We start from the raw sequence: 16,408 nt of genomic DNA on the forward strand, positions 1-16,408 counted from the left end.
TTTGGCATGATAAACCTGGTCGCTCATACCGGGCCTTTATGATCTACAGTCTCAACAAGACCACCCTACTTAATATAGCATGAATCCTTGGCATCACATCTTCCATCTCAGTGTGATTCGTGGTTGGTGGCATCACGATTAACGGTCTACAATCATATATTTTTGCAGCATGATGACCGTCGCGGAAGTAAATCGGAAAGAATGGTCGAGCAATCGTCATCTGTCGATCAGCAATCAGCATTTGTCAACATTCCTCATTAGCCGTGTCTGGGTTCCTTTTCATCGACAACGATTACCAAGGGCAGCAACTAGCTAACTAGACATCCCTCCCTCGAACCTATCCAGTCAAGCGGCGCTACGATGCAACTTACCGTGTTTGCCAACGATGGCGATCAGACCTACTACCTCGAGGTCGACGCATCCATGCATCTCGAAGATCTCGTTGCATTGATCAGTGCAGAGGCAAGCATTTATTGATTGCGCCAGACGACCCCGATCGCAAGCTAATCCCTCGCACAACAGTCTGGTGAACCACCCGAGCAAATCACATTGCTCTACAACGGCCAGCGACTTGCTGATCCGAAAAAGGACCTCTCGAGCTATGGTCTCACTAGCAACGAAGAGATCGTACAGATGCAGAGGTTCGCATCGAGAAGCAGGCTCTGGTCCGGTCGCATGAGCTGACACAGCGATCACTGCACAGTTCGAATAGCTCCTCGGTTCCCTCTTCGACCAGCCCGCAAGCATCCGGCTCTGGCGGAGTCGCAAACGACATGGAACGAATGAGGCTGACTCTGCTTGGGAATCCCGAAATGATGGCCGAGCTGCGAAGGGCAAGTCGCACGAGGTGTTTCTCGCGCCAACGCCATGGACTGACCTGATTCACCTTCGCTCGACAGGTCAACCCTGGCATGGCGCAAGCCGTCACGTCTTCGCCAGAACAATTCGCTCGAGCCATGCAGCAAGGGATGGGGGGCAGGAGCGAGGCCGAGATGGAAAAGCAGCGGCAGATTCAGGTGCGTTCCGCGCTCCTCCGTCGACCGGGACAGTTGCTGATCAGCATTCCTACCTAGATCCTCAACTCGGATCCCTACAACGTCGACGCACAGAGAAAGATCGAAGAGATGATCCGCCAAGAGGCGGTGTTGGAAAACATGGAGCACGCGATGGAGTATTCGGTGAGTGATAATGCCTTGCCTTTTTGGGTGAGCGAAACACCAGCTGAGGCCACTTGTTGTCGTGTCGCCTCAGCCAGAAAGCTTTGGCAACGTGCACATGCTCTGTAAGCGATCGGGAATCTCTATCGACGAGCGGAGTGCAAGCTGATCCCCGCTGACCGCCGTCAGACATCAACGTCGAGGTAAATGGACATAAAGTCAAGGCCTTTGTTGATAGCGGAGCGCAGAGTACCATCATCTCGTGAGCACGTTCCGTTGTTGTGCATCAAGTTGAACCTACTTACCCTTGTCCTGTTCGACAGTCCGGATTGTGCGGAGCAATGCGGGTGCGTATGCGTGAGATGTACCTAGATGACGTGTTACTCGCTCACGTCGCTTGCTATCCCATCTTGCCAGCCTGATGCGATTGTTGGACACGAGATTCGCCGGCATGGCTCGAGGCGTCGGGACGGCCAAGATTTTAGGGCGAATTCATTCGGCCCAGATCCGTTTGGGAGACTTGCACCTACCCGTAGCATTCAGCGTGTTGGAGGTGAGCCTGAACGTCTTCGATCGCAAAGAAGACGACGTCTCCTGACATTGCGCACATGGGGACTCTTCAGGGACGAGACGTCGACCTGCTCTTCGGCCTCGACATGTTGAAGCGACACCAGGCCTGCATCGACCTGGAGAAGAATGTCCTCCGTATCCAAGGCCGGGAGGTGCCCTTCTTGGCCGAACACGAGTTGCCTAACAAGGCCAGGCAGATGGAAGAGCTCGCCGAAGAGGTGGATCAAGCTAGTGCTACGGGCAACTTACCGCTGGCACCCAAGGCTCCGAGCGGTGCCGGTACAGCAAGCGGCGCTGCCACGTTCTCTGGGGCTGGCCAAAAGCTCGGGGGTCCAAGCTCGTCGACAGCCCCTGGGTCGGCACCCAGTAGTGCTTCTGGCAGCGCAGGATCCAAGTTTCCGGAAGCGAGCATTACGGCAGTGAGTCTAGAAGGAATTGGTCTGGGATTAGTCAGCCGCTAGCTAAACACACGCCCTAGCAGATCATGAACTTGGGTGTCTCGAGAGAGCAAGCGATCTCCACGCTCGAGGCCGCGGGAGGAAACGGTGGGTTGAAGTTCCCGGAGCAGGACTCGACGAAGGCAGCTGATCCGGTCCCGTGTGCATCTACAGTCGACGTCGCGGCATCTCTACTGTTCTAGTCGATCGGCACACTGTATCATCATATATTGCATCGCTATCGCTCGATGACCATGTACACATTACGAATTTTACGTCGGTCATGCGGGACGACGTTGCGTAGATTGCGTTCTACCAAGGCAGACCGCCGCTTTCTTCGACCGGCTCTGGCTCAGCCTTGACGGTAAGCGCGTCCAAATCGACGTAAGAGATCTTGCCTCGTCTCGCCCGAGGATCTTCCTTGATTTTGGCGGGTGGTTCCCTCGGCCCTGCATCTGGACCTCCTGCCGCGTACCCTCCGAGCCTGTTGAATATACTTCCCCTCCCGTGATCGTCCGAACGGTAGTGGTCGGACCGACGCCCGGGCTCCCGGCTCGTCGGGAGGAGTTCAGCAGGAAGGTGCGGCATGCGTTGTTCGACCGAGGCCGGATAGGTCAACGTAGGCGGAAGGTGCTGAGGGTCGAGAGCAAAGTTGTTGAACATCGGATAGTCTTTGTTGACGCGTTCCTCGAATTCAGCGAGGTCCGGCAGTTCCTGGAGCAGTTCTGGATGCCGAGACACGATGTGACGAGCGACAAAGTCTGCCGATTTGAATGGCTTGTTGCAGATGGTGCATCGGCTCTTTTTAGGGTCGTCGACGCTGATGTTTGCCTCGATGAGACGTTTGTAGGCGGGGTAGCTACGAGTGAGCTCGGACTGTCAGCCTCGTCTCGGATCCGGCTGACCCGTACCGAGCAGACTTACTCTTGCCTCTCCTTGGCTCCGTACTCTTCCAGCTCGATCTTGTCCCGGGGGAGGATGACCAGCTTGATCTTGTGATCGACATTATCCGACCATCGCTTCTCGGCCCAAACGTCGGCTTTGGTGTTGCGGTCGTGAGCCTTGCGTTTGACGGCGCCACGGCCATTGGTACGGCTAGTCTTTTCATCAACGTCCTCCATGGCGACATCCGCACCAATCTCTTCCGTGTCCTGGGCGAGCGGACTGCGCAGGTGCCGGATGCACTTGCGGTAGAGCTCTTCGGCGTAGTCAGTAGGGGCCACGCAGTAATAGCACCTGCAGCGCGTTCAACACGGTTTAGCGGGGGTTTAAATTTGTTGGCAGTACTTTCGCTCACGTATGCAACCCGTTTCGCAGGTAGGACAACCAATGATCCAACTCGATTCTAGCCTTTTCGTGCAACTCCGCCGTCGACATCTGCTCTTCCGGCTTGACGAGGCCGTTGTTTTCCCACAGCATCTTGATCCGCTCCTCGACGCGCCCACTAACCGCCTCGGCAAGTTGCGAGTTGGCGGTCGCCTCTTTCAGCCTTTCTTGATTAGGCTTGTCGTCCTTCATCTCGTCGTCCTCATCGACGTCTTCCGAAGTAGCCAAGAACAGGTCGGATTCCAGTTTCAATGCCATCGCTTTCGCTTGTTGGCAGTCGTGTTGCATTCGTTCGAGCGTGCAGGAGAGGGAGGGGGTGTAACGCGCTCGTCCGATGAAGGGTTCGCCGTTCTTGACCATATTGAGCTGGAAACCGCCGACCTGCAAGACACTACAGTGAGCATCCGGGAAATCCATGCAAGAGTGGACGAACAGGAGAACATACCTTGACCTTGTCGAGTGCCGCGAGCGCAGAGTCCATATTGGTGTTCTGGCCGAATTGAATCCATCCTACCCGTGCGTATTGCTTCTTGGGCGAAGGATCACTCAGAGCGAGGTACTGGTACCCGCTCACCCTCTTGAAAGCCTGTTTGAGGAGGATCGCCTAGTTAGTTTCTTGTAAAGCGTTCCTTCACAAAAGAACCCTCCACTGACCTCTTCCAACGATGACCGGCTATGATTACTGTGCACAGTCTTGATAAAGAGCTGCTTGGGAGGGTGTTCGATCTCGATCACGTCTCGGTCGGATCCCTGAGGCTCTCCAGGTCCCCATACGCTCAAGCCGTTTGGAAGCCTTTTGTTCTCGCTCGATCCTAGAAATCAAGTGCAAGAGTCGCGTCAGGTCATTTTGCTCGCGGCCTGGTCGCCCTTACGACTCACGAGAAGCCTCATAGTTGATCTCGTCCCAATGTCCTTCCGTCAGGGCGGCAATATACTTGCGTACCGTCTCTGCCTTGCCTCGTTTCGTATTTTCTATGCGCATGTTGACGAAATCCCGTTCGTTCGAATATCGATCCTTGAACCAGCCTTGGTCTTTGTGAACGAGGTATAAAGACCACAACTGTGCAAGAGTTCCACATGTCTTGGTTGAGCATTTGGAGTTTGGCAGAGTATTCACGTCATGACCTACCTGACGAGCCTTGAAGTTTTCTTTGTACTTCAGGTAATGTTTTGGCAAGCCTACAACCGGTTGGTCTTCAGGTTTGGCACCCGGGTGGTTCGTCTCTTCCTCCTTGGCCTGAGGATGAATATCGATGGTTCTAGATCAGCGACCCCATCTCAACCCGGACACTGATCAACAGGCCCAGGCCCACTCACAATTTCCGGCTTGGCCTGCCAGAACCATCTCGACCACCCTTCGAATCTCAACAAGTTCTCCATTTCGTCGGGGCTCTGCAGTGCCTGCGACTCTCTACGTCCACCAGGCGGGCCATGCCTGACGGGACTCATCGATCGACCGCGTCCTCCGTAAAAGTCTCGTTCCCTACTTCTGCTCCTGCTCCTGCCTCTGTACCCATCGCCACGGAAAGGAGGAGGAGAGGGACTTCTGTAGCCTCGTCTTCCCCAGTCTCTATCTCGATCAGGACTTCTAGCTCGATAAGGGTCGTATCGGTCGCCAAACGGAGGAGGAGGTCCGCGGTCATATGGTCGAGCAGCGAAAGGTGGGGGAGAGAATCTCGATCCTTGTTGAACCGATCGTGCGGGGGAGATGCCACGAGGGGGAGGGAAAGGACCAGGTCGAGCTCCATAAGGCTCTTCGTAAGGAGGCCCACCTCCGCCTAGGTGTTCTGGCAGAGGACCATCGGGACCACCAGGAGGAGGGAATCGACCACCGTTCCTGTACGGAGATGGCGATCGGTATCTTCGGGGAGGCGAACGAGATCGACCGAAACGCATGGGAGGAGAACGGGACCGAGGTCGGTACCCAAAGGGAGGAGATCGCGCTCGAAAAGGTGGTGGGGAAGGTGGTCGTCTGTCTCCTGGTGGAGGTCCGCCGGGTTCGTATCGACTGTAAGAAGGCGAACGACGTCGTGGGCGGTCTATCGCAATGCATAGAGTATGTGAGTTTGGGGAAGACGGCGAATTGAACTCGCAGGAAAGACATACCGGTAGGTGGACCCCGAGTGTAGTCATAATCCCGGCCCCTCCCTCCCATCTGACCTGGTGGCGGTCCTCTCATTGGTGGTCCACCATCCATTTTCTCTTCAAGCTCTGCTTTTGCTCGACTGGTTACGTCTCGCCAGTTCTCCCTCTTGTCTGTTTCTCAGCGTCTCGAATTGCGAGAGGGTATGCACTGAAAAGAGCTCTCGGTACAGGATCGCGTTTGACGTGTTGTCTTTTTCCGACTCGACCCTGTTACTTCAATCTTCGGGATCTATCGCAATGCGGCAAGACTATCGTGACTATGCTTCTAGAGCTGATGTGCTAATTAGGCGTAGGTATGTGATGGCAGTAGATGTCATCATATTGATGATGGTACCTCAGTCGAGGTCAAGAGTTGCTGCTTGCGTTAGGATGCGAGCTAACTGACCCGCGGTACACGCGTCGCCTTCGCATCATCTCATTCTTCACAAGGTTCAGGGGTTTCACTCGACTCGCCTCGAGCTACAACCAACCACTACTTGATCGCTTGCAGGCATCATTGTCATCATATACATGGGTTGTTGCGAGCACGTCCGTAGAATCGTGGGAGGTGTAATCCCTCTCGAGCTATACACCATCGTCTAATGCACCATAGCGCTCTCTCCAGCGTTCTCGGGTACGCTCAACAAGGCCTTACCGGCGGTGTTGTATTGCGTGCTCAGGATCTCGGCACCCTCCCAGAATCTACACGAGATGGCGGTCGAAAGTCAGCAAAAAAGATGCTTGGCTCTTGACATGGTCCCCAAAAGAGACTCGAGAGGGACTCACCGAGGCAACTCGTTCCCAGGGATAAAGATCCTCCTCACACCTTCCTTCTTGATCACGCACATACGTACACAACCACCCGACGACCCATCTCGGCTCATGGCCAGGGAAAGAGCTGATGAGACGCAACTCGAGATCAGCATTCCGCCTTCGGAGATACTCGTAATCACAGGCAGCAGACTTACTGTTCTTGACAAAGGTGACCGTCTCTTCCTCGTTCATCTTGTCCTTGTACGTCGCATCACAATATCCGTACACATACGTGGATCCCGAACCTGAATGTCGTGCGTCCACAACAAATTAGCCTCCTGATATCGCACTCTATCCACCTCGACGCACCTCCGATACTCCAAGGTTGTCTAAAGATTCCACCTCCGAGCGGAACGTTGTAAACCTGTCCACCCTCGTGCTCGTCCCACCCGGCCACGATGATACCAGCGCTCAACTGGTCCTTGTTGTCGTAACACACGGTCTGGAAGAGCGAGGCGACGGTATGGACGGGTGGACGTTCGCCGTGTGCTGTAGCGTACATTTGGGAATGGTAGTGCACCATGTCGGCAATGGCCTAAAGGTCAAGCGAGAGAGAGACATGACATGACGGTAAGACGATCTGCAGTCGAGTGCGAAAGGGAAGAGGCAGAGGGCTTACCTGGGTGTCGGCAGCACTTCCACTTCGACAACAGTAGACCCGGTCGTGGATGTGGGTCAACTTGTCCGTTACCCTGTTGGCCTGTGGATCGGGGTTTCAACCGAAGAAACGGTTCGTGCAGATGACATAGGATCCGTTCAAAAGGTAGTTGAATGTAGGTCAGTTTGACATTCCATCAATCCGGTGAGGACCCTAACCGTGACGTACGATGTAAGAACCCGTCGTAGTCCTGCTATCAGCTCCGATGACAACGCCGCCATCGAAGGCAACGGCCATGATCGAGGTCTAGATGACGCAGAGTGACCATAACGATGAGCACATGTTCACTTTCGACGGCCAAAGGGGGCTTCATCGCAATCAGGACAATCCACTTACACCGAGGTTGACCTCTCCCTTCTTCAGCCGCTCAATGTCTACCGTGTTGATTCCGTCAGCCATGTTGAAAGATCTGACTGTTTCTATTTGATTCCTATCTGGCCAGACCGTATTGTTTAGCAATAGAGGTAGTGAAGAGGTATACCGATACCTTTTGTCTGATGGAGGGGGATGACCCCAAGTCGTAAGCGTTCACAGATGTCGATGGCTAGAGGTGACGACTTGGGGGGGCGACGCGCATACAGGGGGAGGCAGCAGCATCCCTACACGTCACCTTGAGCGAGAGCCAAGTGAAACATCAACGAGTTTCAGCATCGCGTCGGCGGGTCTCAGCCAGATGGCTTACAAATGCAGTATTCAGATGATCTGGTAGCGTCTTCTTGAGGGCGATTCACATACGCAGTTACGCTGCGTGAGATCGGTAACGTAGCCATTTTGAGCGCGGCCGTCATTGAATAGCCCATGGGCGAAACCCACCGGCGGTCTAATTACGACGTGGTCTTTTGTGATAGCGATCCGAACTCTAGACCCAGCGCCGCCAAAGTCGACACAAGTTAGGGTTCAGGTATACGATACGAGGAGTATGGGGGCGAGGCAGATACCAGGCTGCTTCATCCTTGCATTGTCCACTTTAATAACTGGACCGGGTTCAGGTGACGGGACCATCGGGCGAGAATTTGCCATTCGCCTCGGGCAAAGCAGAACCCTTTGGCCTTTACGAATACAGATTGATACCATAAGGTTTACTGAAGATATAGAGCGTTCTCAAACATCTTGAAAAGATCATATACCCAAGCTTGACATGAAATGACGGAAAATACTGGTATTGATGACTGAATTACAATGCACGACTGCCTGCGCTGGGACTCGATGACCCATGCATACTGTACAGGCCGGAAATCGAATGGCAAGAACGAAAAGAGGACTTGATGATGTTCTGCCTTGATCCAGGCTCCAGTCTCTTGAATGTGATGCGACTATAGTTGCGATGCATGATAGTGCATAGATCTGTATCTACGTTCATTGCATCGACACCCATGCTCGCACGAGATAGACAAGGCAGCGTTCCCGATCCAACAGCTCACACAACTCTATCAGGCCCGCCTAAAGCAGATTACGAGCTTGCGAGCGCTCCCCAGCATCGCGTTGACCAGTGCGCACTGATATCACCAGCGGACTGGACGAAGTCTGCGAAATCGAAGGCGAGACCGGAGTCTTCCTGACCTGTAGAAGACGATCGCTGTGGAGACCGAATCGGATTTAGGTCGAAATGTATTGGAAACAGACGCGCCGCGCATGTGGAGTCATCTTCATAGCCTTTTCTATGAAGTCGTAAATCGTTCGGTTCCATGGTATACAACAAGTTTGATCGTGAAAAGAGATGGTAGAGAGGGATACAACTGCAGCTATAAGTCTCATGAGGCCGCAACCCGAAACGTCTCCGACTCGCCGTCGATATCACCAGCCCGTGCTCAATCGTCGTAATCCTCATCGTCCTCTGGCGACCTGATCCCCCGGTCCCTGTCATCGTCCCTCCCGCCGACCCTCCTCCCGATCCGATCGTCCTCCTCGACATCGTCATCATCATCCACGATCATCCCGTCGTCCTCGAACTCGTCCATATCCTTGTCCTTGTCCCCGCCCTTGCCACCAGCTTCGTCCTCGTCGGCGTCCTCGTCCTCGTCGTCTTCATCTTCTTTCGAATGATCTCCAGCGACATCGTCACGAGGAATGTAGGGGACTCCAGATTGTTGAATACGCTGGATGACGCTGGTAGGAGGACGGCCGATGACTCGGACGGCGTATAGACCGGGAACGTGATTAACTGGGAATCGAAAGGGATGTTCAGGTCGAGATTAGCGTCGAGAAAGGCTGGAGAGGATCAATGATGGGTTCCTCACCGTTTCGCTGCCAGCGGGCCACCCAAGATTCTTTCGGTCGGAGTACAGCGATGACACCGTCAAACTGGATCGAGGTGCACTTTTTGATTTGGTCCTGCGAGCCTGCCACCTGACAAATCGGTTCAAGCCGAGTTTCCGGGGTCGACCGGGTCAGTCGAGGTCGGAGTTTGTCACCAAATAGATTAGACGGTCCCGTGGCTTACTCTGACGATGGCTTCGCAGTTCGGACAGCCTCGTGCCATCCAATCCGGACTGGGCTGGACATAGGAACAGACGAGGCAGGCTCTGTATCGAGCTCTGGTCTTTCCACCTCGGGCGGCCGCGTCCTGTTTTCGGGCCCGGAGCGGGACTGGCTCGATAGGCGGGGATGACATGGCTAGCGTGAGAGCTGGTGAAGACGAAGAGTTGCAGGTATGGTCGTAAGCCAAGCTGGATCATCAACGAGGTTGTTCATAATCGTGATGATGAGGGTTCGACTGGTAGCTAGTAGCTAGTAGGAGCGGACATGGTAGATGTCGTCCGTCAGAATATATTCGAATGTCCGTGTGATCGCTTGATCGATCGCCGCGGGGCCGGGGTCGAGTGGTGACCTCATCATACCATCAACAAGAAGCTAGAAGCAACAGGGGGGGGGGGCAACTACTCGGACTTCATCACCTTCTCGACCTCGACACCGACATCAACCATCCAGGATATTCATAGCAAAGTATTAATACCAAAATATTCGGAAGACATGTCCAATAATGCCTCACCTCGAGCACCGGTAACGTCCGAACGCAACAAAGCCACACCGACGCTCCCTTCCAAGTACAGAATACCTCCACTTCCGCCCCATATTCACCGTCGAATCTACCTCAAACCGTTACAAGACGGACTGCTCCTTGGCTCCAGCGCCTCTTCTAGCAACTCTGGAGTTGGAAGAGACAACGACGTCTGGATCGGGTACGGACCCAAGGGTCAGATCAAGCGATGGAGAGATCTCGACGCACAACGTAAACAAAGGCCTTTTGTCGAGACGGTCAAGGAGGATCCCGTCGCTAGCCTTGAAATCGGTGGGATTCTGGGTTTAACAAGATTATGGGAGACGGCCTATCTTCTCGTATTCCTCAGTCCACCTAGGACGGCGCCGAACGGACCGCAAACGACGACCACTTCTACGGGTACGGGCACGGGATCGGGCGTAATCAGGATCTTCCCTCCCGAGGTCAAGAACGAGTTTCCAAACCTGCCCCTCAATACGCCTTCACGAGTGGAGGAATCCGATCCTCTCATCAGAGGTCTTCGAGCTATTGCTGAAAGAGAAGGACTCTTGTCCCCTGACGGGCGTCTGAACGCGTATTCTCCTCGAGGAACGCAGATGAACGCAGATGAAGAGGAAAGCTCGGTCGATGAAGACAAGCGGGAAGGTCAAGGGATGGTATATGAACTGAGGAACGTGTATGCAATTCCTATCAACAGGGAAGGGGCTGAAGGGATCATCAGAAATATGCACGCCGCTACTGTCAAGGTGAGTCTGGACCCGCCTGTCCATGTGTTTACAGGGTAGCGGCTGATCCGGGGGCGGGTCACTCTATCGCTCTGACAGAACAAGCCCAGACCCACTCAGGCTTCCGGAGCAACCCAGCCGATCCAGAATCACGTACCTCAGACGGACTCTATGACTTCAAGTCGAGCATCTCTTGACACCGAACCAGAGACTCCAGCTCAAGCGCTGGCCAGAGCTTTGAATCCGGCCCGATGGAATCTGGGGATCAACAAGAAGGTCGAAAGCACCGTCGCCGTGTCCAGCGAAGTCGAAGGAGGTCCGAAAGATGCTGGTAACGTGTCGAAGCAGCAGACGGGAGTCAAGACGGACAACGTCCAAGGCCGCACCGGATCCGACCCCCCTGCCGACTCGGGTGACATTGGGGAGAGCATGTTTCAGGAAGACGCGGAAGCATCCGTCCAAAAGGCGGACAAAGCCTCGGGTGAAGCTCATTATGACGATCAAGCCGGTTTGCCCAAGCCAGACGACGTCATGGCAAAAGTGTCAGAGACGAGGACCAAGGAGGAAGCGTCTGTCGCGACTTCGGCAAAGCGGTCTAGTTTCATGGATGGGCTCAAGGCAGATTGGAACAAGATGTTTGGCGTGAAGGCGGCTGCCAAGGCTGGGTCCAACCAGGGCTCACTCGTCGAAGGAGATAGTGACGAGGAAGCGCGTGATCACACGGTCGATGCGCAGTTGCCGGGAGTTTTAGATGGAGCTAGAGAGATGGGTGGGGCGGTCGAGGTGGAGGATGGCGAGGTCAAACAAGAGACCGAAGAGACGTTGCCTACCAGTACGGCTACGACGGGACAGAGGAAGGATCTCGAGGTCAAGATTATCCGGGAGATTGTCAGAACGCTGGGCGGCGGTGAGTGTCTAGGCGAGTTCCGTTTGATTGATGAAGTGGACGAAAACTGAGGCCCGTTGACAGGTGGATTTTTCTACTCGTTCGAAACCGACCTATCGCACAACCTGCAACACAAGCGAAAACAGCTCGACGTCCGCAAGCAGAGCACCGGTCTCCTTGGATCGCTTTTGCAAAAGGGAGATGGCGATCGGTCCCCCTTGCCCTTGGGTTCCGAGCCCACGACTCCTGGAGGTGACCTTGCCGATTCCATGCTGGGCCAACCCGCTGTGGGCGGTTCGGGGCACGGACTTGAAGCTCCAGCAGAGATCACGGAGAAGGACCACTTGTCGCTCGACCGGGAAAGACAAGAACGAGGAGAGACTTGGATCGAGCCCGATGTCGGCCTTCCTCTTTGGCGGAGAGTCGACCAGCGATTCATGTGGAACGCTTGGATGATGCGAGAATTCATCGAGGCAGGTTTGCACGAGTTTATACTCCCGGTTATCCAAGGCTGGGTTCAGTCATCCCGGTTTTATATTCCGCCTGTCGACATCTTGCCGTTGACCGATTCGAAAAATGACGTCAAGAGTCCGGAGCGAGATGCCGAAAGGGATCTCGGACCTCCCAGCACGCCGGTCGACCTAGTTCTCATCAGCAGGAGAAGTCGAGACCGGGCTGGTTTACGTTTCCAGAGAAGGGGTATCGACGAGGACGGCAATGTTGCCAATTTTGTCGAGACGGAGATGATTGTCCGGGTCAAGGTCGAGGGCAAGTGGTCCATCTTTAGCTTTGTCGAGATTCGAGGGTCTAGTGAGTTGGATGGTCGAGTTTGAGCTCCAGACCAGCCGAAAGCTGAGCACCTCGTTGTCAGTCCCCTTGTTCTGGTCGCAGAGCTCCACCCTTACGGATATGAAACCGGCGCCCAAGCTGGATCGACCGGTGGCCCAGACGATTCCCACGACTCGCTTGCACTTTGACCAACTGAAGCAGACTTATGGTCCACAGGTAAGGCTATCGCTATACCTTTCGTGACGCAAACTCAATTCGAGGATAACTGCTCAGACCATCATCAACCTGGCGGAGACTTCTGGTAAAGAAGGGGCAGTGACGCTCGGTTACCGGGACGCCGTGCAAGAATTGGACGATCCAGACGTTCGTTACAAGGAGTTTGATTTCCATCACGAGTGTGAGTCGCGGGCCGGAGGTGGTTCATCCCTGCTTTGGAATCCGCGCTAATCGGCTTTTTGGATCGACGGGCAGGTAAGGGCATGAAGTACGAAAACATATCCAAGTTGATCACTCAGCTTGGAGCAACCTTTGGCGAGCAAGGGTGAGCTTGTTGGAGGGTATCGACGTAGCTCAGCTCTATGGCTGACGTTGCTAAGCTGCAGTTACTTTTGGAGCTGCCAAGGAGAAGTCATGCGGGAACAGACGGGAACGTTCCGGGTTAATTGCATCGACTGCCTAGACCGCACCAACGTTGTCGAATCGGCGCTTGCCAGACACGTTCTGACGTCGCAATTGACCCAGGTGGGTATGACCCCCGACGCTTTGACCTCGAACATCGAATTCGTTTACAATGATGGTAAGGGCGTCAGCGAGGACCTGTCTATCAAGCCGAGCTTGCGCTGACATGTTACCATAAACAGCATGGGCTAACAATGGTGATCAAATCTCCAAGCTGTATGCTGGAACCTCTGCATTGAAGGTGCGCGCTCGCCTGAGCGGTTATTATTGCCCACTCCAATCTCGCTCGTCGTAGCTAACGAAACCGACAATCTCTCTAGGGCGATTTCACCCGGACCGGCAAGCGCGATTTGCATGGCATGGTATGTCCCCATTTCCGATCCGGTCTCGGACAAAACAAGGCTAACCCTTCGTCCGGTTGGCATCATGCCAGATCAACGACGGTCTGAATTCGGTCGCGAGGATGCGGCGAGGAGCGATCGAGGACTTTTATCTGCAAGCCGTCATTTCCTTCATGGTGAGTCTGAGCCGATTGTGACGCCTCCGCAGAGAGGATCGAGGAATGATGACTGCCTTCTTTGCACAGGTCGGCGAGCGAAACCTCAACGTCTTTAGCGAAGTGCTGTCAAATCTGGCTTCGAACGATCGAACGAATCTCATCCGGCTGTCGAGGATTCGGGCTGCTGCCAGTAAGTCGTCTTGATTCGTTCGCTGACGAGTTGTGCATATGCTAAGACCGGGGGACCCATACAGTCGAGACGTGCACAGCAAGAGTTCTTGAAGAGGGGGAACATAGGATAGGCGGATGGACGGTTTTCTCTCCAGAAGAGGCGAATACCAAGTTTACGCGTAAATTGGAAGAAAAGGTCTTGGTTCTAGTACGTCCCACGCTCATCTTCGGTTTGTCATCTTGACCTGACTGCTCGCTCTTCCGCAGACGCATCAAGCCTTGTATGTCGTCTCCTTTGATTACAATTTGGAAAAGGTGGTCTCGTCCACCCGCGTTCCGTTACGTAATGTTACGTCGATGTCAAAAGGTAAAACAAGCTTTTTTGGATCTGCTTTTCACATCGTCGCGGGACCTGCTCGGGCTGACGGCGGCAAATGCTTCATCGTCCGCGTCTACAGGAGCTTACATTTTGTCTGCGCTCGACGAGTCTGGGCGGGACCCCGCCGAGGTAAGCGAGGCCGCATAGCATAAATCATCCGGAGCCTTGGCTGAATGCTATGCCGATCGAACAGAATGCAGGCTTTGTAGTTTATTATCGTCCGGCCATCACGGGCACGAGGGTCACGAGCTACTCCATGGTCAACTCGCCCGATCCCAAGCGGCGAGAGATGGCTTCGTCAGACGTCTCGCCTCGCGATCGGACTGATTCGGCGGGATCGGACGCCATATCGACGACTTCCAACACGGTATCGACGAGCAACGAATTCTTCGCCTTCAAGATCCTGCCTAGAGAATTTGTGGCAGCCCACTTGTCGGGCTCACTGCACGAGGAGGACCAAGAAGAAGACAGGGGCAAGGATGATACGTGCAAGACTGTTGCCGATCGAATGGTCAAGCGGATCAGGGATGAATGCGTCAAGGCTACGGCCAGTATCGGAGGCTACGTCGGCGGCCATGCCAGGGACGAGGGCTTTGTCAGGGACGAAGACGTCGTTGGGTGAGTCAATGGCAGGTGGATGTACCTCGAGACGATGTTTCTAAACGGGTCACACGGATCTTATAGTCTAGCCGAGGCCCAGAAAGCCACCTCTCTGGTGGCAAGAGCGGACTACGCGTTGAAACGGTTTTTGTGGATACCCTGATAGCACGTAAGCTGTGTATAGTTTGGGTCTGCAGGCTTTATGATCGTATATGATGCCATAATGATATCCAGACGGAACACCGCGTGATCTCGCTCAACTTGCATCATAAGAAGGAGCCGAGAAAGACGTCTGGCTTGTGAAAAGGGGGATCGAGGGGTGAATGCAAATGCAAGCTAGATCCTGGTCGAAGCGATCGAAGCATACATCCGAATAGACGGGTGTCTAGTGGGCGCGGCGTCAGGAGCCGATCGTTATTGACCGCGACTTGCCAACACAATGCATCCAAAACCTCCGGGTCGACAAAGGAATCCTATGGAAGATGGCCCGAGACGGAGTTAGTATCGGTCGGTGGATCGATCATCGGGTCAGGCCTATGCCTATGAATCTGTTCATCTGGTAGCTACAGTGTTCATACGTGCACAAGCACGCGCAACCCTCGCTTGAATCTCGAGGTCACCGCTGGCCTGTCGTATGCCCATGTGATCTTCACACCGGGAGGCCACGACAGATGTTGCAATGGCTATCAAAGTTCAAAGACATGGCGTCTCCTGGCTACAAGATCGTAATATGGGTCTACCGGGCCCTCACGATCCCTCGGAATAGTTGCCATCAGGTGCCATGCAAGATGTCCACGATACACATGATCATGCAGCAAATCGCAGTCGTATCGATCTGTTTACCCAGCGGTGGATCGGTCCACGAGGGATGAGCGCAACAGGCGGGCAAGCGATTGGGCAGATGACGTAGTCGAGATAATCCGTGGAATGCACCGTGACAATCACGTAATGAGGGACCTGCACTTGCCAAGGGCGAGCTGCGAGCTGGGAGGGTGTAAAGTCCAGGTGGCGTGACGGAGCACATCACACGTCCGCACGCAATGGGGAAGGACGAGGCGTGCCAGGCACAGGAGTCACAGACAGGGGTTTCAGGTTACTCGACGACCGATCTTGCCACCTTTGGCGTCGGGAGGTTGATTTTTGACGACAAATGAAAAGTCGATCGCTTAAAAGAGCGTCTGGGGTCTGTGGGTGCTAGGGTTCTATGGCTGCTGTGCAAACGAGGGGGGGCACTAGCGTGAGTTTGAGACGGAGCCTATTCGTTTCCGGGTGGTTTCGTCTGATCGCGAAGCGCAATAGCTCGTCCGATACGCATTCGTTTCAGACCGTTCCAGCGGCGAAACGCAGGGCGAGTGGGCATTTAGATGTTGGGAGTATTTGGGCGTTGACAGGACCATTTTACAATGACTTTCGGGGTGTCCGTGGACCCAAAGGAGGGGTCGACGACGACCTCGGCTGGTTTGTGACGCGGTTGCGCGTTTGACGAAACGAAGTGGATCATTCCATCATTTTTGATCGAAAATCCTTCTTTTCGCTGCACAGCACGTTCCTTCCGCTCCACTTCCTTCCCGATTCGTTGCCACTGTCGCCCTGGAATT

General features: G+C 54.4%; 6 protein-coding genes across 6 annotated transcripts; 3 read left to right on the top strand and 3 right to left on the bottom strand.

The window, feature by feature from the left end:
• Positions 1–92: 92 nt before the first annotated feature.
• HD553DRAFT_217643 (uncharacterized protein) lies at positions 93–1,003 on the top strand. Its single transcript, XM_046177210.1, has 4 exons — positions 93–265; positions 346–462; positions 523–641; positions 704–1,003. Exons 1-4 carry the CDS (start codon positions 170–172, stop codon positions 879–881), a joined length of 510 nt encoding a protein of 169 aa, XP_046037462.1. The 5' UTR covers positions 93–169; the 3' UTR covers positions 882–1,003.
• A 627-nt stretch (positions 1,004–1,630) lies between these two features.
• Positions 1,631–2,422, top strand: HD553DRAFT_217640 (uncharacterized protein). Its single transcript, XM_046177209.1, has 3 exons — positions 1,631–2,146; positions 2,209–2,272; positions 2,339–2,422. Exons 1-3 carry the CDS (start codon positions 1,766–1,768, stop codon positions 2,365–2,367), a joined length of 474 nt encoding a protein of 157 aa, XP_046037463.1. The 5' UTR covers positions 1,631–1,765; the 3' UTR covers positions 2,368–2,422.
• On the bottom strand, positions 2,379–4,673 carry HD553DRAFT_369797 (uncharacterized protein; the record flags this gene model as incomplete). The annotated part of the gene is made up of 7 exons (XM_046184155.1): positions 2,379–3,023; positions 3,089–3,400; positions 3,462–3,871; positions 3,936–4,076; positions 4,145–4,295; positions 4,363–4,550; positions 4,620–4,673. Coding segments are annotated over 7 exons (1,803 nt in total), but the record flags the coding sequence as incomplete, so codon positions are not given.
• A 1,361-nt stretch (positions 4,674–6,034) lies between these two features.
• Positions 6,035–7,645, bottom strand: HD553DRAFT_309660 (nucleophile aminohydrolase). The gene is made up of 7 exons (XM_046179731.1): positions 7,422–7,645; positions 7,254–7,331; positions 7,047–7,127; positions 6,737–6,962; positions 6,583–6,672; positions 6,401–6,512; positions 6,035–6,316 (listed from the first exon to the last, which is right to left on the bottom strand). The coding sequence occupies exons 1-7, from the start codon at positions 7,482–7,484 to the stop codon at positions 6,214–6,216; spliced, it is 753 nt and encodes a 250-aa protein (XP_046037465.1). The 5' UTR covers positions 7,485–7,645; the 3' UTR covers positions 6,035–6,213.
• Positions 7,646–8,460: 815 nt separating this feature from the next.
• HD553DRAFT_295058 (Spt4/RpoE2 zinc finger-domain-containing protein) lies at positions 8,461–9,729 on the bottom strand. The gene is made up of 3 exons (XM_046178480.1): positions 9,526–9,729; positions 9,323–9,431; positions 8,461–9,246 (listed from the first exon to the last, which is right to left on the bottom strand). Exons 1-3 carry the CDS (start codon positions 9,694–9,696, stop codon positions 8,894–8,896), a joined length of 633 nt encoding a protein of 210 aa, XP_046037466.1. The 5' UTR covers positions 9,697–9,729; the 3' UTR covers positions 8,461–8,893.
• A 326-nt stretch (positions 9,730–10,055) lies between these two features.
• HD553DRAFT_271076 (SacI homology domain-containing protein) lies at positions 10,056–14,973 on the top strand (the record flags this gene model as incomplete). The annotated part of the gene is made up of 20 exons (XM_046177690.1): positions 10,056–10,235; positions 10,278–10,482; positions 10,696–10,833; positions 11,125–11,336; positions 11,661–11,715; positions 11,779–11,865; positions 12,010–12,504; positions 12,566–12,699; positions 12,757–12,880; positions 12,955–13,024; positions 13,086–13,279; positions 13,344–13,402; positions 13,482–13,523; positions 13,595–13,678; positions 13,748–13,850; positions 13,915–14,039; positions 14,099–14,198; positions 14,290–14,339; positions 14,404–14,828; positions 14,895–14,973. 20 exons carry the CDS (start codon positions 10,056–10,058, stop codon positions 14,971–14,973), a joined length of 2,961 nt encoding a protein of 986 aa, XP_046037467.1.
• Positions 14,974–16,408: the final 1,435 nt, after the last annotated feature.

The sequence above is a fragment of the Filobasidium floriforme genome (genome assembly GCF_021052385.1).
Source record: "Filobasidium floriforme strain CBS 6241 chromosome Unknown HD553scaffold_8, whole genome shotgun sequence".
In the NCBI taxonomy this organism is placed as follows: Eukaryota; Fungi; Basidiomycota; class Tremellomycetes; order Filobasidiales; family Filobasidiaceae; genus Filobasidium; species Filobasidium floriforme.

Bases quoted from the DNA above. Each gene is read 5' to 3' on its own strand.
- HD553DRAFT_217640 (XM_046177209.1), top strand. From the start codon at position 1,766: ATGGGGACTCTTCAGGGACGAGACGTCGACCTGCTCTTCGGCCTCGAC. The intron at 2,147-2,208 runs GTGAGTCTAGAA...ACGCCCTAGCAG, and splicing joins CGGAAGCGAGCATTACGGCA to ATCATGAACTTGGGTGTCTC. The intron at 2,273-2,338 runs GTGGGTTGAAGT...GTGCATCTACAG, and splicing joins CGAGGCCGCGGGAGGAAACG to TCGACGTCGCGGCATCTCTA.
- HD553DRAFT_309660 (XM_046179731.1), bottom strand. From the start codon at position 7,484: ATGGCTGACGGAATCAACACGGTAGACATTGAGCGGCTGAAGAAGGGA. The intron at 6,963-7,046 runs GTAAGCCCTCTG...CTTGACCTTTAG, and splicing joins GAAGTGCTGCCGACACCCAG to GCCATTGCCGACATGGTGCA. The intron at 6,513-6,582 runs GTAAGTCTGCTG...GCGTCTCATCAG, and splicing joins GGTCACCTTTGTCAAGAACA to CTCTTTCCCTGGCCATGAGC.
- HD553DRAFT_217643 (XM_046177210.1), top strand. From the start codon at position 170: ATGATGACCGTCGCGGAAGTAAATCGGAAAGAATGGTCGAGCAATCGT. The intron at 266-345 runs GTCTGGGTTCCT...GAACCTATCCAG, and splicing joins CAACATTCCTCATTAGCCGT to TCAAGCGGCGCTACGATGCA. The intron at 463-522 runs GCAAGCATTTAT...CTCGCACAACAG, and splicing joins TTGCATTGATCAGTGCAGAG to TCTGGTGAACCACCCGAGCA.
- HD553DRAFT_295058 (XM_046178480.1), bottom strand. From the start codon at position 9,696: ATGTCATCCCCGCCTATCGAGCCAGTCCCGCTCCGGGCCCGAAAACAG. The intron at 9,432-9,525 runs GTAAGCCACGGG...CCGATTTGTCAG, and splicing joins ACTGCGAAGCCATCGTCAGA to GTGGCAGGCTCGCAGGACCA. The intron at 9,247-9,322 runs GTGAGGAACCCA...TTCGATTCCCAG, and splicing joins GGCCCGCTGGCAGCGAAACG to TTAATCACGTTCCCGGTCTA.